Raw genomic sequence first — 24,405 nt, 5'->3', positions numbered from 1 at the left:
TTTCGGGTTGAGGATGGAGTCAAGCTCAACTCCCAGTCCTACTGCCAGTTTCTGGAAGACACCTTCTTCAAGCAGTGGTACAGGAAGAAGTCTGCATCCTTCAAGAAAAACATGATTTTCATGCAGGACAATGCTCCATCACACGCGTCCAAGTACTCCACAGCGTGGCTGGCAAGAAAGGGTATAAAAGAAGAAAATCTAATGACATGGCCTCCTTGTTCACCTGATCTGAACCCCATTGAGAACCTGTGGTCCATCATCAAATGTGAGATTTACAAGGAGGGAAAACAGTACACCTCTCTGAACAGTGTCTGGGAGGCTGTGGTTGCTGCTGCACGCAATGTTGATGGTGAACAGATCAAAACACTGACAGAATCCATGGATGGCAGGCTTTTGAGTGTCCTTGCAAAGAAAGGTGGCTATATTGGTCACTGATTTGTTTTTGTTTTGTTTTTGAATGTCAGAAATGTATATTTGTGAATGTTGAGATGTTATATTGGTTTCACTGGTAAAAATAAATAATTGAAATGGGTATATATTAGTTTTTTGTTAAGTTGCCTAATAATTATGCACAGTAATAGTCACCTGCACACACAGATATCCCCCTAAAATAGCTAAAACTAAAAACAAACTAAAAACTACTTCCAAAAATATTCAGCTTTGATATTAATGAGTTTTTTGGGTTCATTGAGAACATGGTTGTTGTTCAATAATAAAATTAATCCTCAAAAATACAACTTGCCTAATAATTCTGCACTCCCTGTATTTCTATGAATTTAGAAGTGGTGATGAATGAATGAAAGATGTCCGGACCGCTCTACCGGCTTCACTATGATATCACTATGCTGGCACTGAGGAGAAGGAAGCATGGACGCTACTGAGCATGTCCGTCCACCTCTGAATGCAGGAAAAGATGGACCAAAAAAATAAACAGCAGGGGGCGCTACCAGAGAGTAAAATGTAATATACATAAAGAACCAAACAATATTTGTATTGCATGTATATTGCAATAATACTTCATTTGAAATGCCTTGTTCGCTGCCTAGTAAAAAATTTAGTGGGATAACCTTATTAAGTCCTAGAAAACTATTTAAATATTATAAAAATTATTTGTTATTTAAGTTACATACAATGTATAATATGAAGTGCTACATACCACTGTGATCAGCATGTATATCTTCAGTGGGCGATCTGTGTTTTGTCTTGACAAGTAAATGATAAGGCTTCAGGGTCGGGAGTTTTTCCTCCGATTTTGTTGTATTAATCATGGTTGCTTCTGACCTGGAATAAAATGTAAGACACCGATGACAATACGATATGGCATGTACATAAGGTACCTACACTATTATCTGTGCTGTATCCCTCCTTCTACCATTGTATGGTGATGCATGCACTTGTTGATAAAGGTGTTCTCATATGGGTGGCCTGGACTGTAGCATAGTGGCCCAGTAGCAATAAAAACCTCTATAACTCCTAGAATTGCTACTTCATTAGCAATGGTGAAAAATAGCTTAAAGTAATGAATGCAATAGATCAATGGGGTGGATCAGGCCCCATCACTGGGACTTATCATAGTAGCGCTATTACAGTAGTGCTAAGGCCCAGGAAAAGTAGGTTTGCCTCCTGCTTCAGTCTGATTTTCCTGTATGGACATTGACTATATTGGCCATCCATGATGCTGCATGAAAAAGCCGAGCGAGATGATGTGGCATGACGCTTTCCTAATCCTACTCCTTTTTTAGCGATCCATCCCCGAGAGACAGCATGGTTCGACCATTTAAAAAACATGGGCTACAATCTGTATTTTCAGCAACCAGTCATTAGTCCAAATTTACTAATCCTATAGAATGTTTAAACGTAAAGGGGTTGTGTCACTTCAGCAGATAGCATTTATCATGTAGAGGAAGTTAATACAAGACACTTACTAATGTATTGTGATTGTCCATATTGCTTCCTTTGCTGGCTTGATTCATTTTCCATCACATTACACACTGCTCGTTTTGATGGTTATAACCATCCTGCAATCCATCGCTGGTGGTCGTGCTTGCACAGTATAGGAAAAAGCGATTGCCTCTTTGGTAGCTGGGAACGTGGTGGCGCACATAGAAAGGTGCTTTTTCCTACAGTGTGCAAGCACGTCCACCAGTGATAAATTGCAGGATGGTCGTAACCATGAAAACGAGCAGTGTATAATGTGATAGAAAAATGAATCCAGCCGGCAAAGGAGGCAATATGCATAATAACAATACATTAGTAAGTGGCTTGTATTAACCTTCTCTACATAATAAATGCTCTTTGCTGAAGTGACAGAACCCCTTTAAGCTGGCCACATTAGGCTTTTGCCGGCCGAACTCAGTTCTAATGTGTCCGGAGAGCTGCCGAATCTCCCCCAACATATGATGTCGCCCAATCCTTTTCTTGTCCTGGGAGATAAGCCGCCATCAGAGGTGTCTGGCAGAGGCTTTCTTTTCTCTCCCCATAGAACAAACAGACATGTTCGGCCAAGTCAAATAGGGCGTATGTGTATGGGGAAGACGGGAAGGAGATGGGAGAGATAGCTGTCGGTCAAATGGTTGTTTGACGGACAGCTTTTGAATGTGTATGGACAACCTTAGACAGGCTGGAGGATAAAGCTGGTGCAGGACTGGATACTTTTGTCTGTCGTTTGCCTTTTGGTGCTAAACGGTGCATGTTAGGCCACAACCTCTTTCCCCTCAAAGCTTCGCCCTTTTTGCTAAGTCATGCCCCTTTTTCGAGCAAGATTGAAAAAATCGTAGAGACTCTAGTTGAGCTAAAGGTTCGCCATTTTTAGACAGATTCTAAGCACAGACACATTAGTTAATCTAAGCCATTATTTTAGCCATCATTCTAAGCCATCATTGGCCACACTCCCAATAGCAGCCGACAGAAAGTCTCCATCTCTCAATGACATAAAAACACAATACTGATTTTGCATTGCTACGACGGTCTCGTGCACAGATAATGGGAGGGAAGTCTCAGAGAGAGAAAATGCCTTTTATCTAACAGCTGCTATCGGTTTGTAAAGGATCGACCAGAAACTGACATAAATCCGCGCATCTGGAGAGGCCTTCCGGGATCAATGAGAGAAATGAGGAAAGTTCTGCAGAAAACAGATGACTAATTTCATTTATCAATTTCATTAACTGGACATCTGTTCAACAATTTTATGGCAAGTAACAAGGGTGTGAGGACCGCCAAATGTGATCATCAAAAAAGTGTACAGAAACCTCAGTAATGACCTATCACCTAGACACAGTGGGGGCAGTTCTGTACCCTAAGGCAAGATTCAGTAGGGTGAGAACCATGGGGGAGATTTATCAAAAGTAGCATAAATAAAAAGATGGAAACCAATCAGAACCCATTCATTTTTCAGAACTCCTTTGGAAAATGAAAGGTGGAATTTCGAATGGCAACTAAGCCAGTTTTCCTTTACACCAGTTTTGATAAATCTGCCGCTATAAGAGGCACAAAGGACTGACCTCAATCTCTTAGGGAGCTGTGTCAGCCAAAGGAATTATGTAATCATTGTATGTTCTAGAGGGATTGGGATGACTTAGGAGGCAGAGTTGTCAGATCATGGCAGACAGTGAAGGAACTGCCTAACAACCTGAGAACAAATCCCGTCTGGTAAGGGTGGGGGATTGCAGGACGGGGATAGGTTTCTATGGAGATCTTAAAACAGAACTCATTCATCCCGCTTCCCTTGTGTTCAGAAAAATGGTGGTTGAATCTGTAGTTAAAAACAATGGGTGCGAAAATTCAGAGTGATAATAGAGCTGTAATTGGATTTAATGCAGAAATAATAGCCTTGGTTATTCCATTTCAGAATACCAATAAACAATGTGATTGAGTGTAACATTAGGCTCCTCTTCTGAGTTCCACATTTTGAATATACATTTTGAATTATTTATTAAGCAGCATTTATTAAGCAGCTAGAGGTAGATCCCCCGAAAATTATGAAGAGATGCCAGCGCCAGTCCAAATGTAAGTCAGCCTCCTTGCTGTCCTACATTTAGACCATGTTCTATGCCAAAAACAGATGTAGAAAATGATGAATGAGACGGGCCTGCCGTCCCCTTCCAGCTCACGCCACGTACATTTTTTCAGACTTGGCGTGAGCAGGAAATGTCGCAGAAGGTTATTTGCGCCACAATCTGCGCCAGAAATACGCCTTACATAGGCGCAGGGGGGAAAGCAGGGGAAGCGGCTGCTTTGGGGCCCAAACTCCAAACAGGGCCCACCCAGGATGAGAACTAAAAGATGTTATTGTCAGGGCCCCTCAATAGTATTACACAATAAAATTATATACAGTGACAGTTTATACAGCGAAGGAAATGGATGGAGCAGCTGCCGGGCCTGGTCTGAGAGAGCGATCTTTACTAGCCACAGGAATGGGGGCGGCATGAAAGGAAAGGGTTGCGAAGAAACTACCGGGGAAAGGGGGCCCTATTCAAAAATTTGCTGTGGGGCCCAGTCATTTCTAGTTATGCCACTGTATAGGCGTATTTCTGGGTAGTAAATGACCCCCATGGTGTTTCACTGTTGTCTCTGGTACATGCCAAACGAGCAGACACTGCCGCGATTCGGTCAGTAGTCTATGTAGGAAAATCTCAGCATAAATATAAGGGGCACAGAGATTCCAGGTGCACCCGAACCTTGACCCCCAGAAATTACTGATGTGGTTTTTTTACCCACTTTATTTATGTTGCACGGTGAATAGTCCAGCTCTACACCTTCGTGTATCACTATGTATGCTTGCAGAATGTGTGTGGGCTCATTAAAGCACAGCCATGGGGAAGTCGTATAGAATACATTATGACGTTGACATTTCTGACCTCACAACCCTATTTGTATTAGCTCTGAAAAGGATTTTAGGCAACAGTAGGTTTTCAATGGTTGAGTTTCCCAGTCCTCCATACCCTCCACCTCGCTAGATTTCTTTGACAGAACAATTCTTTTTTTTTTTTTTTTACTCTACACAAGTCATAAAATCTCTTCAGCTCAAAATCTGAAAAAAATAAATAATAATCCAGTCTTTGATAACGTATATGTTACAAGCATTGTACAAAATGCAGGCATTGTATAAAATGGATTAAGTATTTAGGCAAAGTATAAAATGTCTTTGTTATTTCAGTCTTTTACATACTTGACCTAGGCATTGTATATAATTTGATCCCCGGAAGAAGCCTGTGTGGCGAAACGGCGTTGGGAGGAGGTGACTGCAGAGTCGGCGTGCTACGGATGGTACCCATATGCATTGTTTTCCTATCCTACCCATGTATAAGTTCTGTCAGTAACCCATATCTGGCCATTGTGCCCTGGGCACTAGTAAAGCTTTCTGTGGGCATATTGTGATAGTGGTTTTACTGCTGGATTATATTCTGTGGGGGACGGACTCTGCGGGTCCCTCTTTGCCCTCTCTTGGGGTTTCAGCTTCTGCTATTTTACTTACATGTTTTTATAAATATTACATGAATTAGATAAAGTATATCTTTATTTTTTCAATCTTTGTGGAAGAAATGTTTATTTGGTGGGTTTGTTGTATGGATTTTTTTTCTTCCTGCCTATATACTCATTGACGCCCTGGTTCATAGTTTGGTACGCTCAACTCTGGGGAAAAGAACCCACCAGAAAAGAGAAAAAAAGGTCATGGAGGCAGAGGTAGGGGTAAAATGATGTTCAATCGTTCGCTATTCATCTTTGCAAGAAGCTGAGAACTCAGAAGGACACCGAAAACGGTATCAGAATTTTAAGAGCCCAGGGCTTAGTGACAACGCGGTCCGTGAAAATGATGTCTCACATTATCCCAGTAGCTACATTTGCAATATCCAATAAAACCTCTAAATATTTAGGATAATTATGTGTAACCTGAAGCCTTTGGTACACTGCATGGTAGAAACGTCATTTCACTGACCAAATTAGTAACTCCATTACTGCGTGCAATAGGTTGCTGTGATAAAGCCAGATGAAATTATATTTGCCTTTGATGGAATATTAGATCAGAAATAAAAAAGAAATCTACTGCAGAGAACAAGAAAAGATCTCATTCTGGATATCCTGCTAGTGCGTGTAAACAGCCGATACTGTTCTGGTGTCATTGAAGTAGAGGGCTCAGTATGAACCGCATTACAGCTCACAGTAAGCTCCTGAATCATAACTTATCCTTCCATAAATCAACCTGAATTACACATTTCACTGCAAAGCAGAAACAATTACTGCAAATGCAATTCTGTAATTTCCTTTATGGAAATAACTTTTTTGAAATTGGGAACTAATATATGTTAGAAATTTTAAAGGGGGTGACTGACAAAAATTATTTCCCAGTGTTCCAGTTTGTCTATGAAGGTTCTTATTTATCCAGGTCATGGTATATCAGTGTAACACCCAGGAATGGTGTTACCACTCTGGCACCCTGCTACCATCTCTAATGGGCTAACACTATCTCATCTTGTGTATTTTTGTCCAGGTCCTCCACAATGTGCATCTATAATCTCTTTATGCAACTGTTATGTTCATGTAATTTACCTGGTTCACCAGCAGGTGGCAGCAAACACGGCAGAGCTATATGTATGTAGAATGGAGCGTTCCATTCTATTCTCCTCCCTTTGCGCAGAGGTGGGCTAGTCCTACTTACTGCAGGAAGGGTGGGGATCAGTTAGAGTTAGTCTAGTTGACCCCCAGCTAGGGGAAGGGTATGCAGAGGCATGTCTCTGCTGGACGTGCCCATGCCAGCCAGAGCACCTTAAGCTCTGCTGGCCATGGAGGCCAAAGCTTGAAGCCTCAGGAGCCAGTAGGAAAGTTCCCTGGCATAACCTAGAGCCAGACTACAGAGAGAAAGTGCAGCATCAAGAAGAAAGCAAAGATACTATTTAAGCTTGTCAGTACAGCAGAGTGAGACAAGGATAGTTCTTTCCAATTCATCAATTATTCCCCCTTTTCATTGCTTCGGAGCCAAAGCCTGGGGTCCAGCAGTATCCAGGTAGGAGCACTGTGATACATAAAGAGACATTTAGGCGCACTACACCACTCGGCAGGCTCAGACTGGCCCACCAGGGTGGTGGGGGATTCCTAGGTAGGCCCCCAGTCTTCTGCGCCTGGAGATAAGATGAAGGAGTAATTATTTCTCTTGTTTCTCAGGAGAGATATTTATTGTAGTTACTAGGTGGCAGTATCGCACAGTGATGCAGTCTCCTACTGGGGTAAATTGTACAGAAGGCTCGTAGTATCTTCCAAGCTTCCCGGGCTGCTGGCAGTGAAAGAGGAGAGAACATGTCTGGCCATCATCCTTCCCTCCCTGCTGTCAGAAAACTGTGGTTGCTGGAGAGAAATGCATCGTCCCACTCGTGTACGTGGGCACTGCAAAATCTTGTTATATTGTATGTTACACCATGTTGTATTGCACCTTTGTATAAAGATCCCTATTAACAGGCTGATAGGTACACTTCACACATTCTATCACTAGATGGGGATAGCACCACAGTATATATACACCACAGTTCAGGCCTAGGTAGCCAGGTTAGAGTGTGGGAGATGTAGTAGAATGAGTAGTGAGGAGCAGGGGGAAGGTGAGGACCCCCTCCTCTCAGCTCTCTGGAGCTCCATGGCCCAGAGTAGTCCAGACCTATCTCAGTTATCAAAGCCAAGGAATAGGCAAAAAGTGGGACCTTGCTTCTACAGTACACCCTTCCGGGTGCCCAGTGAAAGATTATTTTCTATATTAAGGCAAAGGAGGACATTAGCCAATATTCTGGGCTTTCATGCACCTTTGTATACAGGTGAAGGACGTATAGCTTCCGGCAGTACAAAAAGGCCATCTGTAGCAACACTAAAGTAGAAGATTAGGATCTTAAAACCACCATCACTGAGACCAGGACTAGATTCAGGACTAAATACCTTTGAGTACACAACCTCCTACTGTAGCCTGAGATATAACGACATATACAGCCTGTTACCTGGACTTACAACATCCGACCTCCATATTTATAAGAGACTGTTTATATCTGGATGTAAATTGCTGTCAAGACCCTGTTTACAGTAAAGTTCTGAGTTGGATTCGAACCCTGTCTCATTCTTCATCTCCATACTACAACCACTCTCATAATTTTGCACCACCAAGGTGCTGGCGTCACAACATTACCTAATTCAGGGGCCCAGCCGCACAAGCACCCAGAAAAGCCAATCACCATCAAGGGCACCTCGATCACCACCTGGCCGGTGTCCAATGTAATACAATGTGCCCCGGAGAATTTTGGTGCTGTTCTCCCCTTCACTATACTGCTGGCCCAGGGAGGCATCTGCTAACCGTGAGTACACAAACTATTGCACCCATCAGCCCACCATGAGCCTCACGTGTTCTCCCCTGCGGTCCGGCACACTGCAGAAGGACTCCTCTGCGGTGCTGGGCTGATTTCTCAGGTGTGTGACAGTAGTGAGCTGTAGAAAAGAATGGAGGGCCACAGCAGCGTCTCGCCAGAAAACTTCTTTATTCAGGAACACTCCTCACAACAAGGCATATAAAAAGTAGTTTGCAGCAACGTTTCGGCTAGGAGTAGCCTTTGTCAAGCTTGACAAAGGCTACTCCTAGCCGAAACATTGCTGCAAACTACTTTTTATATGCCTTGTTGTGAGGAGTGTTCCTGAATAAAGAAGTTTTCTGGCGAGACGCTGCTGTGGCCCTCCATTCTTTTTTACATGCTATTGGACCGCTTTGGATCTGCGTTCCCCTGCCCAGCTGCAGCGTATTCACCATTTCTGCTCTTCATAAGCCGTTTGTGTTGCTGCTCCTGAACCAATCTATTTTCTTTAGTAGTGAGCTGTAGGAGACTGTAAGGGGGAAATAGGGGATTTGTTTATAGTAGACTCAGATCTGTGTATGTGTGCTGCTCTCTGCAGAGTTCAGGGTGGCATTGAGGGGACTCTGCCCTAGGTCTCCCCAATGCCTCTGCTTTAGGTGCACCCCCATTAGTGCCACAGCTCCAGATGCCCCCCAATGCCCCCACTCTAAATGCACCCCTTATATTGCCTCTTCTCCAGTCGCCCCCCCCTAATACCTCTGCTCCAGGATCACCACTATTACCCTGCCTCAGTGTCACGGCTGCTGGGGGCGCACGAGACAACCAAACAAGGACCGTGTTTTAATTTCGGCAGTATTCCATTTATTCGTAAGACAACGCGTTTCGGGGTAAAGTCCCCTTTATCAAGTCTAAAAGAAAAGTTAAATAAAACAAAAACAGAGAAACATATATTTGAAGACATAAATTTTGTGCTTCCCTATAATAATTCTGTATAACAAAAGGGATATATAAATAAATAAATAAGTATTGATAAATATAGCTGTAAATATAGGTACCAAAAAAAATAAAAATAAATGGTAAGTATCACTAAAATGCACAAAAGAAAGGGATTACAAAATATATATATATAAAAGTAAATTAGTAGTAATGATCGTAAACAGTAAAATAAGTACGGATTAAAAATAATATTATTGTATCTATGCTGCTATATTTAAAATACAATTTCTATTATGAGAATAGATTTTGTGTTATATTAGCCACAGAATGGCAGAATAATAGTGACTAAAAATAGAAATTGTATTTTAAATATAGCAGCATAGATACAATAATATTATTTATAATCTGTACTTATTTTACCGTTTACGATCATTACTACTAATTTACTTTTATATATATATATTTTGTAATCCCTTTCTTTTGTGCATTTTAATGATACTTACCATTTTTATTTTTATTTTTTTGGTACCTATATTTACAGCTATATTTATCAATACCTATTTATTTATTTATTTATATATCCCTTTTGTTATACAGAATTATCATAGGGAAGCACAAAATTTATGTCTTCAAATATATGTTTCTCTGTTTTTGTTTTATTTAACTTTTCTTTTAGACTTGATAAAGGGGACTTTACCCCGAAACGCGTTGTCTTACGAATAAATGGAATACTGCCGAAATTAAAACACGGTCCTTGTTTGGTTGTCTCGTGCGCCCCCAGCAGTCCACACGCTCCACTTAAGGTTTAGCGCACTTCTCTTCATTTCCATTACCCTAGTGGCAGGGTGGCCCCTGCCCAAGGTGTTAGGACGGATCTTGGCTGCACCAACCATCCCTTATCTATACTCGATCTCCATTGCAGTTGCATCCAATTGATGCAACCGCAGTAGGTGAGCAAACCATTTATTTCATTAGAAATTTGTTTGTTTGAATTTACTTACCCTATGAGCGCCTTCTCTATCCCATTGGCCATCATTTGCTTTTTCAGTGTCACAGCTGTAGGTAAGCAACAAGAGCCTACACAGTGAATAGCAACTGACCGGACCCAAACTAGGGAGGATAAAGGGTGACCCCTGTCAGACCCTAAAAGCTCTCCCTAAGCTGCTAAGCACATGTCCAGATCCAGATGGTGGATCGAGACATGCCCGCGTACCTAAGGCTGATGACCACTGAAACCCCTACAATAGTGGAAGGGGCACGGCCACCGGTGCCCTGCTCAGTATATGGACGGAACTGGGGTCGCCTCGGATCCAGTCAGCAAAGAAACAGAAACACACAATGTCTGAACACTTAACTGAAGGAGCTGCAGTGAAAACAGATCCAAAGTCAGCAGACAATATCCGGAGTACTTGCTTCAGCAGAACACAGATCCAGTGAAAAGATATCACACAGGTGAAGATACTCAAGTGAGAGATACAGCTCAAATGAAAAGTATAATCCACACCTCTACAAAGGAGGAGGGGTGATTTAAAGGCAGCGAAATCAAACACAGGAGGGACAGCTGGGAGGAAGGAAACAGAAAGTAAAGACCTCATCACAGGGGCGGAGAAACAGGGCAGAGGGAACTCCTCCAAGCTCTAGTAGTGACATCATCACAGGGGTGGAGAAACAGAGCTGTGAGAACGTCTCAAAGCTCTGGTAGTGACACTCAGGTGACACTAATGCCTCTGCTTTAGGTGCACCCTCATAAATCATAAATGCCCGAATCTCCAGATGCCCCCACTCTAAATGCACCACTAATATTGACTCTTCTCCAGTTACCCCTGCTCCAGGATCCCCACTATTGCCCTGCCTCAGGTGACCCTAATGCCTCTGTTTCAGTTATGACCCTCCGTTTGTGCCCTTTGCTCACGTTGCTCCACTAGCACCTTTTCTTGGGCTTTGGTAAAGGGTATGACCTGCAAAGGGGGTTGGACTTTACATGGCGGTAGTGATGATATTCCGTATTTACAGGCATCACTGCTGCCATGTAAAGAGATACTGGTGGTGGCGTGGTGGAGGATTTAAAGGGGTTGTCCAGGTTTTCAAGTTATCCTCTCCACACCATAGGGCATAACTATATGATTAGTGGGGTCAGATTCTGCGACTCCCACTGATCACAGGAACTGGTCTTGTTCCCCCTTTTTGATGGTATGGTAGGACACACATATGCCCTGCTTCTCTATTTATTCGCTGTGGGACCAGTGGAAATAGCCAGCGCTGTACTCTGCCATCTCCATAGAGAATGGATGGAAAGGCAGGGCATATGCTCGACCTGCCACTCAATCAAGAAGGGGGATCAGTGGGGGCTCCAGCGTTCAGACCCCCACAGATCACATAGTTATCCCCGATCCTGTTGATACAGGATAACTAGAAAAGTGGACACAGGTTCTTTAACGGGCGAGCATTTCTATTTTAGTTTGACACATATTTTGGGCCAAATTTTTAATATTTTTTTATTTATTTTTTTACACCCAAAGAAAACCTTTAAGGATAGGGAATGTGAAAAGGTCCAACAGCTATGACACGACAGGTGATAAGTGTCTGATTGGTGGGGGTCTGACTGCTGGGACCTCCATGATCAAGGGAACGTCGTCTTAAGACCCTTCTGTACATAGATCGGCGGTAATGTAATTGAATGTCTCAGGACCCCTTTTATTATGATCAGTGGGTGTTCCAGCAAGTTTCATGCCAAACATATATGCTTAAAGGGGTTAAAGGGTTTGTCTCACTTCATGTAAATGGAATTTATCATGCAGTTAATACAAGGCACTTACTAATGGGATTGTCCATATTGCCTCCTTTCCATCACATTATACACAGCACGTATCCGTGGTTATTATCACCGTGTAATCCAGCAGTGGTCGCCGTGCTTACACACTATAGGGAAAGGCTGGAAGTGCGCATAGGCCAACACCTTTACCTATAGTGTGCAAGCACGGCCACCGCTGCTGGATTGCAGAGTGGTCAAAACCATTGATCCGCGTTGTGTATAATGTGATGGAAAAGAGTCAATATGGACAATCACAATACATTAGTAAGTGCCTTGTATTAACTTTCTCTTCATGATAAATGCCAATAGCTGAAGTGAGACAACCCCTTTAAGTGTGCTACACTTAATAGGGTTAGGCATAAATGTCTTGGTGTGTGCGTTGCGTGTTTCCTTTGTGTGATTGGTGTGTGCTATATATGTTCTATGTATCAGTGATGTATGTACAGCATGTGACATATGTATCAGTGGCATATGACCCATGTATAAGTGTCTTGTGTGCCACATGTGTCCAATAAGTGATTGGTGTGCGCTGCATGTGTCTTGTTTCTGACTGACTTAGGCCTCATGCACACGGTCATTGTTTGGGTCCGCATCCGAGCCGCCATTTTGATTCATTTCAATGGAGCCGCAAAAGATGCGGACAGCACTCCGTGTGCTGTCCGCATCCGTGGCTCCGTTCTGCGGCACCGCCAAAAAATATAACATGTCCTATTCTTGTCCGCAATTTGCCCTTATTAACTTTTATATTGCCGTGCCCGTTCCGTTCCGCAAATTGCGGAAGGCAACACGGGCGCCTTCCGTTTTTTGCGGATCCGCAGTTGAGCTGCAGGCTGAGCTGCATCTCCAGGAAAATCCCAGAAGTAGAGACTGAAAGAACGGGAGTGCCGGAGGATCGGGGAGTGCCGGAGGATCAGGGAGTGCCGGAGGATCAGGGAGTGCCGGAGGATCGGGGAGTGCCGGAGGATCGGGGAGTGCCGGAGGATCAGGGAGTGCCGGAGGATCAGGGAGTGCCGGAGGATCAGGGAGTGCCGGAGGATCCCCCATTTTGTATACTTGTATCCCACTTTGGGCACTTTTTACAGACTCTTCTCCCACTAGACATCCCCTAAATATGCATACTACATAAAGAACTGAACTGTGATACCTTGAATTTTCAGTTTCAGATATCATAGCAACTGAAAGCGCACCAGCACACAGTGGGTTAATCTGCATTTGGGTACAGAAGATTAATTCTGTGGCAGATGCTCCATTGCCACACTGCACACACCATGTTCAATTCATGATGTGTGGTTAACAGGGTGATTAATGGACCGACCAGCGTAAAACTGTCGAGATGAGTACAGAATTCTAATACTGTCAAAAACGTGATTATTGAGTTCATTGCTCCTCATTTACTAATGACTGTTTTTGTTAAATTAATAGTCTATAAAATTTATTGTGATTGCATTCATTTGTTTACACTTAGGCTTAAAAGTGTATTTTACATTTCATATACTTAATTTATCGGATGAATTATATGTGGAAGGGTTCATCATTTTAAATACAATTCAGCTGCAACAAGCTTTATGACCATGATGACCATGATAAATACAGGCACATATGAGGGTTATTCCGGAGGCCCCCTGCTGCTCCCCTGAAATGACCGGAGTGGCCGGTTGGGACATGTGAGTGGTCACTCCATTCATTTGTATGGGAGCTCCAGATATAGCGCTCATCTATCTCTGGAACTCCCATAAAAAAGAATCGAGTGGCCACTCACACGTGTGACCGGCCGCTCCGGTCATTTCAGGGGAGCAGCAGGGGTCCTGCAGAGGGTACGGGGCCCCCATTCTTGTGATTCGTGTGGGTCCCAGCGGTCGGACCCACACCGATCTGACAGGTATCCTCTATCCTGTTATCCTGGGATAGGGGATAATTTTTATCCACCGGAATACCCCTTTATTCTTCTTGGAATAAAGAACTATCTCCTATAGTCAAATATATTGATATGATAATCCTGGCTTCTTGAAATGCTCAATGATAGCCTTAAAGGCCTTGAAGCCAACAACCCTGCGGTCCTAACCTGTGCCCCTGAACATGACTCCCCACCCACACCTGTCTGTGGTACCATCGCTACTCCATTATCAGACACTTCTTGCCCCCACAGGACCAGGAAGCGGCATGGTCCCATGACTGCTGGGGCCAATCACAGGCCTTAGTGGTCACAGCAGCTTGAGGCCTGTAATTGGTCACATCGGTCACAGGACAAAGCTACTTCCTAGTCCTTCAGAAACCAGAAGCACCTGGGAATGGAGTAGTGATGGGACCGTTGACAAGTGAGTGTTTTTTTTTATATTTAGGGCATAGGTTAGGACTCCAGGAGTTGTCAGATCCAAGACCAGACAACCCCATAAAGATTAGAAACACTGATAAGTGAAGTGAATAACATTGATTATCTTGTTACAATGGAACCTGTCCAACCTATGGGACCCATAAGAATGGCACCCCGTTGAATACTGCAGTCATGCACAGCTCTTTCCATTCACTTCTGAAAGTCACCAAGCAGGTGCACCCAGCACATGCACAGCCTTGCTTCCCATTCCCTGCCACATGTGACAAGGTCTCACAGGTGGGACCAACATCTATTGGACATTTATGGCATATCCTATCGTCCATATTGGAATATCCCTTTAATGGGGGGGGGGGGGCATACATAAATTAGGCAGCAAGTGAACAGTGAACTTAAAGGGGTTGGCCTATCTCACACATTGGTGGCATATTACTAGGATATACCACCTATCTCTAGAATGGAGCTCACAAAGTGAAGGAGAGCACACCACGCATGCTCGGCCGCCCTCCATTCATTTCAGGCTCGGCTATTTCTGTCAACCCTATAGAAGTGAATGAAGCGGTGGCCGCGCTTGCACAGTGTGCTTCCCCCCATTCATTTCTATGGGACTTCTGAAAATAGCCAAATGCACTGATCAGCTATTTTCAGCACTTCCAGAGAAATGAATGGAGGGCAGCCATGCACACGAGATCTCGCTCTCCTTCACTTTGCAGGCTCCGTTCTAAAGATAGGTACGGGTCCTAGAGATGGGACACCTATCACACACTGGTGGCATACTGTACCCTAGCAATATGCCACCAATGTGTGAGATGGGCCAACCCCTTTAATGCTTTGAAAGCGTCTAGGCGACTTTCCTCCCACACTCTAGTCCAGCGCAGTGGATGCTGGAATGAAGCCAGACGTACATTCATAATTTTATTCACAACACTTTTCAAGACGATTCCGCACAACTGAACCCCAGCAACTAGTTAGTGTACTGAAGCATTAACCTTGGAAATATCAGTAACGCTGCTTTCTGAGAAACCAGGCATGAAGCTCCAGCCGTGATTCCGCATCAGGAAAACTCATTTTACATATAACCATAATAAATATAATCAAATTTTGCATTGGCAAGAAAGATACAATGTCAAAATATGTTTAAACTAGTATAATGTATTAGAAATTATGATTTGGAAAGGACATAAAATAATGAAGCAACGTTACAGTGGTTATAGAGAGTCACTGGTCGTGGAATAAGCTTGTGTGCATGAATTCTAGGTATCAGACGTAATCCCCAAGGTCATATTATAGATCCAGCCCTACAGATATGAAATACAGTCATGAGGCTGGGTACACTGCAACTTCTGTGCTTATGGGCTCATAGCAACCAATCAGATTCCACCTTGCATTTTTCACTGCTCCTTTGGAAAATGAAAGGTGGAATCTGATTGGCTGCTATGGGCAACTAAGCCAGTTCTACTTTACACCAGTTTGATAAATCTGCCCCAAAATCCTTTAGAAAACTAGCTCATGCCAATGTGATCTACTGAAGACCAGTCAAAGATCTACCAGTAGATCTCAATATATTAGTTTGTTACCTAGGAGAAACATTAAGGGGGACATTTACCGACTGATATACGCCAGTTTTCTGGCGTATATATGTCACAGATTGCGGCGCAAAAGTTATTAGCGACGCCTATCTGCGACTTCTTCCCCGCTCATACCAGGTCTAAAAAAAGGGGGCGTGGTGTTGGTGTGGAAGGGGGCGGGCCACCAAGCCAGTCTCATTTATCATTTTCTACATCTGTTTTAGGCATATAAAATATTCTAAATCTAAGCCAGCAAGGAAGCTGGCATAGATGTAGACCGGCAGTGGATGCACCAAAGTTATGCAGGGGCCAGCGAGGCGGATCCTCCACCAGCGTCTACAATGCTGGTCTTAATAAATGACCCCCTAAGATTACAGATCAGTAGAAATATATTAATATTTGTCCCTTCTGTGTTTTACAAATTGCACATCTGAACTCACCTCTGCCTTTAGCCTTCTTCACCAATCATCAGACTAAGGTAATACAATAAATAAAATGCCATAAAACTAGAGGCGGACTGGGAGTGTAAAGTGGCCCTGGAAAAAATACTAAAAGTGGCCCTGTTTTCTGGTCCAAATTGAAGGAAAGCAGGGCCAGCAATGCCATATTGTGGCACATTATACCATCCTAACAGAGCCAAATACCACAGTCCATCACAAAATACTGCCCTAGCAGCACAGAATACATCCCTAAAAACTTCCACTGGCTGTGAGGAGGGCTCAGGCGGCCCCCTGGGCATCGTCCCACTGGGAAATTTCCCTGTAAGGTCTATGGCCAATCTGCCCGTGCATAAAACACACAAAAACTAAGCAAAATGTCTAAAGTTTTCGTGTGCCATGACACAATTGGATGACACGATCATCCATAACACTGAAACCACTGACTGGTCAATTAAAAAACATGTTGTGACAATGGCATCTGTCAGGGGGTGGGATCTATCACACAGCAAGTAATCTGTCAGTTCTTGAAGCTGAAGAGTCGGAAGCAGGAAAAATCCAAGCCTATCTAAAAGACTGACTAGGGCCAAATTGTGATGTCTAGATGACTGGGTCAGGGCACTTCCAAAATGGAGGATCTTGTGGAGTATTGTCATGTATTGACTGGTCAGTGCTCATTTGGCAGCGCTACAGGAACCTACACAATATTAGGCAGGTGGATTTAGTATGATGGCGGACCGATGTACATTCTATGCAGCCATGAGATATAAACGGATAAAAACACATGGAATAGCTCACAAAAGGAGAGATCCTCAGCATCTATGAAATATACACAGAAGAGATATAAATATAGTAGAGAAAAGAGCACAACAAAGCCAGGATCAAAGGGATTGTGTCACCATTAAATGTTGTTCTGATACAATTCAGCATAAAAAACTAGTTTCTGTTAGAAAAATGCTCCAGTTGTGAGATTTTCTGTATAATTCATTATGAGGACAGTCAGCAGCTACTGCCCAGCCAAGATCAGGAGGAGACATCCGCCGCTTCCTCTGGTAGGCCATGAGACCGTTGAGGGGGACATCAGTGTTGTGCAGTTAGTAGCGGATGATGATGATGTAGCCACTTAGGAGCCAAAAAGGCAGTACCAGCCCTGCACAGATATGTAGAACAGAAGGTGGGCCAGTCCTTGAGCCTGTCGGTGTCTGCCAAAGTGCATGGCAGCGCCATTTGGAGCTGTAACTATGGTCAAGGACAATATATGTCCTTTACGGTCCACTGGGTAAATGTGGTTCCTGCCCAGCCGCACCAGCAACTTGGCCAGGTGACGCCGCTTCTGCCTCCATGTTCTCACGCCGTTGGTCCTGCGACAATGTCCACCTCTGCCTCCTCATCCTCCACCGTGTCCTCAGCCTCCACTGCAGGGACAATTTACAGTGCCCTTCCAGCATCCCACATGTGCAGGGCACGGCGGTGCACCCAGTTTGCCTGGGCGAACAGTCACACAGGGGAGGAACTGCTCTGCGTCCTTCATTAAGAAATCGAATCCTGGCTTTCTCCTCGAAAACTCAAAATCGGAACCATAATGACCGACAACGGGAAGAACATGGTGTCAGCGCTGCATCAAGGAGGGCTGAGCCATGTGCCCTGCATGGCGCACATGTTCAATCTGGTTGTAAAGCGGTTCCTGAAGTCTTCTGTCCATCTGCAAGACATCCTGAAAATGGCCAGGAAACTTTGCATGCACTTTAGCTACTCGTACGCCACAAAGCATACCCTCCTTGAGCGGCAGCAGCAGAACAGCATCCCCAACATAGGTTGATATGCAACGTTTCCACCCGTTGGAGTTCCACCCTCCATATGTTGGACCGACTATATGAACAGAGAAAGGCCATAAACAATTTCTTGATGATACAGGCGGACTGACATACTCCCCTGTGTAACTTCGATGTTAGCCAGTGGCAGCTCATGTGTGACACCTGCCATTTGCTATGGCCCTTTGAGGAGGCCAATTTATTTGTCAGTCGCCAGGACTACGGGATGAACAACGTCATTCCACTAATTCATGTCCTGGAACAGATACTGCTAAATCTGGCTGGCCAGGGGACAGGAGATGTGGCGACTACATCTCATGGCCACATGAGCACTGTTGGGGGCTGAACTGGAGGAGGAGGACATTCGAGCACAAGCAATGTGTAGAGAAATGGGTAGTTTTTCTACACAGGTGACAGGAGAGGAGGAGCAGGAGGAGCAGAAGCAGCCAGAGGAGCTACAGGGCGATGAGACAGAGGACCCAGACACATACTGGCAGTATGCAGTAGAGATGGAGGCAGAGAGTCCCTCCGAGTCACTTGCGCAAATGGTCACTTGCTTGAAATTAATGGGACTGCTTGGGTGTACTTACACCTGCTCACCGCTGCAGATGCAACGGCGAGAAAGTAAACAGTGAAGAGGAGGCAGCGCTGGCACGGCGCACGCCTTCTCTTTAAACAGCTGATCGGCGGGGGTGCCGGGTGTCGGACCCTCAGGATAGGTCATCAATGAATATAACTTGGACAACTCCTTTAAGTCTAGAGTCGATGATGAGCAGTTTTCTTCACCCGCCTACTGAAGAAACTACTCACCAGCAGCAGCAGGTAGACATAGAGCAGAACATTAATCAGCAGTTTGTGGCATACTTGGAGTGCACCTGTGCGGACTGTAAAAAACAGAAGACATACGTAAGTCATTTGTCCGCAAAATGCGGACACACGGTTCCGTTATTTGCGGACCGCAAATCGGAAAGGATTACACACGGTCGTGTGAATGTACCCTTAAAGTGTTTTTTTCTGGTAACACAACCCATTCATCAAACATTATATATTTTTTTATTCTTTTATTTATACAAGAGAAATAACATCAACAGCATACAATCATGTTGCATATCATAATACAAACGGGTACAACACATTTTAGGCCTCTTTCACACTTGCGTTGTCCGGATCCATCGTGTACTCCATTTGCCGGAATTACACGCCGGATCCGTAACACCGCAAGTGAACTGAAAGCATTTGAAGACGGATCCGTCTTCAAAATGCGTTCAGTGTTACTATGGCAGCCAGGACGCTATTAAAGTCCTGGTTGCCATAGTAGTAGTGGGGAGCGGGGGAGCAGTATACTTACCGCCCGTGCGGCTCCCGGGGCGCTTCAGAATGACGTCAGAGCGCCCAATGCGCATGGATGACGTGCCATGCGATCACGTCATCCATGCGCGTGGGACGCCCTGACGTCACTCTGAAGCGCCCCGGGAGCCGCACGGACGGTAAGTATACTGCTCCCCACTACACTTTACCATGGCTGCCAGGACTTTAGCGTCCTGGCAGCCATGGTAACCATTCAGAAAAAGCTAAACGTCGTATCCGGCAATGCGCCGAAACGACGTTTAGCTTAAGGCCGGATCCGGATTAATGCCTTTCAATGGGCATTAATTCCGGATCTGGCCTTGCGGCAAGTGTTCAGGATTTTTGGCCGGAGCAAAAAGCGCAGCATGCTGCAGGTATTTTCTCCGGCCAAAAAACGTTCCGGTCTGGAACTGAAGACATCCTGATGCATCCTGAACGGATTTCTCTCCATTCAGAATGCATTGGGATAATCCTGATCAGGATTCTTCCGGCATAGAGCCCCGACGACGGAACTCTATGCCGGAACAAAAGAAACGCAGGTGTGAAAGAGCCCTTCATTGTATATAGATTTCAGTCATCCCTTGCACTACTGTAAAATTCCCTATCCCATCCCTAGATCCCTGAGCTGCTGACAACGCCTGTCGCAGTCTCGAGGCTGAGAATACCGTGTTTGGAGAGTTGCACCACGGGCCTCAGACCTTTTAAAAATTTTAGGCTTGTTACGGTGTTACAGTGTGCCTCCAGTTCTCCACATTGTGGGCACGCTGTAGATGATGCTCTACCCATTCACTGGAGCCTAGTTGGCGTTAAATATGTTTGATGAATAATGTACAGTTGTATTATTATTGACTGCTGGCGATACCAGTAAATGTGATTCCAATAAATCTTTTATGGATTCTTCTGTGAGTGTGGGAATCATTTTTCTCCATTTATCTATTACCTTTAGAGGGCTGTTCTTGACCTTTGCTTGTACTAAATGGAAATAAATGGCTGACACTGTTCCTCTAAAACCCTGGGTTTTTAACAACCCCTATTAGTGGATATTTCGAGATTGTGGTGTTAGTGCTCGGGAATGCGGCCTTTATGGTCGACCTAAGTTGTAAATATGAAAATAAGTGAGTGTGAGGAATATAATACTCCTGAGACAGTGTTTTAAACGTCATTAATACTCCCTGATCATAGATGTCACCAAGAGTTTTAACCTCCGCTGCCTGCCATCTTTCAGCCCCATGACTACTTGTACCTGTGGCAGCGATGGATTGGCCCACAGAGGTATATCTTAGACAACCCCCGTAAACTGGGTCAGTAATTTTGCTTCTTTCCAGATCGTTTCTGCCAGCCTATGCAGCGGCAGCAGCGGTTTCTGGAATCTAGGAGGCATTTCCAAGACCGACCATATTAAGTAACAATTTAGGAAACGCTTTAGAAAGAACTCTGAAGTGGGTAAGTACTCCGCAGTATACCAGGTTCTTATAAGCCTCAACTGACCTGCTAAATAGTACATATAGTAATCTGGTAAAGCCATACCTCCTTCTGTTTTTGGCCGTTCTAATGTGTCTAGACTTAGTTTAGCACGTGATCTTTCCCATATAAAAACTCCAGTCAAAGAGTCTATTTCCCTAAATATCGATTTAGGTATATGAACCACTGAGTGTTGAAGGGCGTATAATACCTTGAGAAGTATAATCATTTTAATTAGGTTAATACGTCCTGCCACCGAGATGGGTAATGTTTTCCAGTTTTGGAGCTTGTTTCGTATATATGATCTTTTAAGGGGTAAATATTGAGAGACAAAGCTTGTGAATATCTTTTAGTAATGTGTACCCCTAGATATTTGAATGGATCTACTACTTTTAATCTTTTCACATGGGGAGGGCCTGACCAACCTGCCTTACCCAGAGGCATGTAGACAAATTTCTCCCAATTGATTCAATGGCCTGAATACTCCCCGAATTCATTTATCAAAGCCACTGCATTTTTAAGGGTCAGGTGACGATAAATATAAAATCATGTCATCGGCATAGAGTCCTATACGGACTTCTCTTTCTCCCATGGACACCCCAGATATAGTGCCACCACTCCTTAGGCCTTATGCACACGACCGTTGTGTGCATCCGCGTCCGTTCCGTCATTTTTCACAGTTTAGCGGAGGTCCCATTCATTTCTATGAAGCTGTGAAAAAAAAAAGAGTTTTTTCTCATCGTCCATGAGAAAGATGAGTTTTTTCTCATCGTCCATGATCCGTGATTCCAGTCCGTCAAAAAAATATAACCTGTCCTATTCTTGTCAGTGGAAAACGGAGGACGGACCAATTCAAGTCAATGGGTCCGTCAAAAAAAATAGATGCACAACTGGTATGTCATCTGTGTCGGCATCCGTTTTTTTCTACAAGACCTTGGTGCAATAAAATTACACTTTTCATTAACCTTCCTTTTTTTCCCCTGTCAGACAAAAAAATAGGAAGACACAAGGAAACACAACTGAAGCAAAATCGGACACGGACCACTGAAGCAAAATCAATGGCATGAGGCCTTATCCTAATCGCCAGGGACTCAATTGCCAGTGAAAACAGGAGTGGTGACAGGGGGCAACCCTGTCTCGTACTGTACCTCTATGGAGAGGACATTTTTCAGATAACTCTCCATTGATCCATAGCCTGCTGACTGGGTTGCTGTACAGGATAGTAATCCATTTGAGAAATTGTGGGCCAAACCCAAACCCTTTCAGGCAGTTAATCAGATAGGCCCATTCTATAGAATTGAATGCCTTGGCAGCATCTAATGAAGCCAAGGCCGAATCCTCATTTAATGAGAACCCCACCTGCGTAACTACCTGGACCCACCTGATGTTCTCAGTGGTGGGTTTTCCAGGCATGAATACCGTCTAATCCAGATGTACCAATGATAGGATTACCTTATTTAAACGAGTAACCAGAATTCTGGTCAATATTTTGTAGTCTACATTTAATAATGCAATGGGTCTATATGAACCACACTCTAAAGGGTCCTTATCAGGTTTAAGTAAGAGTATAATAGTGGCTTCCATAAAGGTCTCGGGCAAGAGTCCCCTTTTAAAAGAGAATTGGAGGGTGGATAACATTCGAGGGGCTAGTACCTCCACATATTTAGCATACACTTCTTTGGGGAGTCCATCTGGGCCAGAAGATTTCCCAGCTTGCGTTTTTTCCTCTAAGCTAATTGGTTGATGTTTCATGAAGAATAGTTTTCTATCGGCTTTGTCCCTAAGTGTTGCTAAATATTGTCTGCCCGCTTGAAGCCAAGCTGTCCTGTTGGCGTCTGTCAGGTGATTAATATATTGCTGCTCTAGTGTAGTACATAAGGACTCCAGCTCCACCTCTGAACGTTTGGTATCCTTTTTTTTATAAAAGAAATGCTGGAGTGCAAGGACCCTCGAAGAAATGCCTTTAAAGTGTCCCACACCAGTGCTAAATTAGACTCGTTTGTGTGTAATTCCAGAAACTCTCGTAGCTGGTAAGGGATTCCATCTGCTGAACCCAAGAGGTTTAGCCAGAATGGATGTACTGTATATTCATCCTACACAGTGCCCAGTATCAGTGAATGATCCTAAATCACCCTGGGTAGGTATGTTATCGCGCAAAGGTTTAACATCACTATCTCATTACCTAGCATATAGTCTATACGGGTTAGGGAGTTATTTCCGCTACTGTAGCAGGAGTATACATTATCTATGGGATATTTAGCTCTCCAGAGGTCCAACCATCTAAATTCAATCAGAAACCTGCTGAGTTGTGAGGGATTCCTTGCGGTTATTGGATCCGCATTGTCCAGAAAGCGGTCAAGAGAGGGATCTAACGTCATGTTGGGATCTCCCATGCAGATGACCCTAGCTTGTGGATAGGTGGCTGCAAATGTAGCAGCCATGTGTAGAACCTGCATGGAACCTGGGCGTGGGTTATAAATTCCTATTAATGTATATTGTACATTGTCAATTAGAGGTTGAACAAAGACATATCTGCCTTCTAAATCAATGACTAGGTCTTTCACCTCCCAGTGCAGTTGTTTGTGTACTAACAGGGACACTCCTCATGAAAAAGAAGTGTGGTATGAGGTCCATTGAACCCGAGGTCTCCTTAATACTTGAGATGTGTTAGCAATAAGATGCGTCTCTTGAGGGCATAACATTTGTGGACTAGAATGCCTGATGAAAGCAAGCACCATAGATCTCTTTTGTGGTGTCCCCAGTCCCCTAACATTCCAATAGTATTTTTAGCTCAGCCATGGATTCAGAAGCAGGTATATGTGATCAGAGGTGAGGTCTAGCGCAGTGGATGTATTAGCATGCAACATTGCTACATGAATAACTGCAAACAATGAACAGAACATAATTATTGCAGAACCAAAAGAAGCTAAACTTGCGAACAATCTAAGTTCTCCAACGTTATTTTTCTAAATGTTAGGACTGTAATAAATTCTTATTTCAGACTATAGGCCAGTAAGTTCGGGTGCCCCTGCCTATATTGTTAGTTGCCAGAGGCATGCGGGCTGCAGCCACAGAGATGGAGTACCCATTGTACTTAGCTGTATATATATAATTAAGCCCTGTGTCATTAGCGAAAGTAAGGCAAGATGTGAAGAAGGAGTTATAGAAGAATTACAACTAAGATATGACTCATGAAAGTAAACCAGTCCGCTGATGTCGTTTGGTGACCGGCCCCTAGATGTACCAAGTACCTCAGGGTCCTGGAGATCTTCTCCGCAGGGCCAGCCATTCAGAGACGTCTCCAGGGGAAGTAAAAAAGACCACTTTGTCGCCGTCCACCTCTTTGAGTTTGGCAGGATAGCCCATAGAGTACGGGATGTTAGCTTCTC

General features: G+C 44.0%; 1 protein-coding gene across 1 annotated transcript in view; it reads right to left on the bottom strand.

Annotated features, from left to right (window-relative positions):
• Positions 1-24,405, bottom strand: part of EFCC1 (EF-hand and coiled-coil domain containing 1) — a 101,842-nt gene that overhangs the window by 13,598 nt on the left and 63,839 nt on the right. Inside the window, exon 4 of the mRNA XM_044302349.1 lies at positions 1,157-1,281. Within this exon, the coding sequence (XP_044158284.1) occupies positions 1,157-1,281 (125 nt within the window). The remainder of the gene's footprint in view (positions 1-1,156; positions 1,282-24,405) is intronic.

The sequence above is a fragment of the Bufo gargarizans genome, chromosome 7, assembly GCF_014858855.1.
Source record: "Bufo gargarizans isolate SCDJY-AF-19 chromosome 7, ASM1485885v1, whole genome shotgun sequence".
In the NCBI taxonomy this organism is placed as follows: domain Eukaryota; kingdom Metazoa; phylum Chordata; class Amphibia; order Anura; family Bufonidae; genus Bufo; species Bufo gargarizans.
Note: the sequence above shows the minus strand (reverse complement) of the source record. Positions and strands in the feature narration are given on the sequence as shown.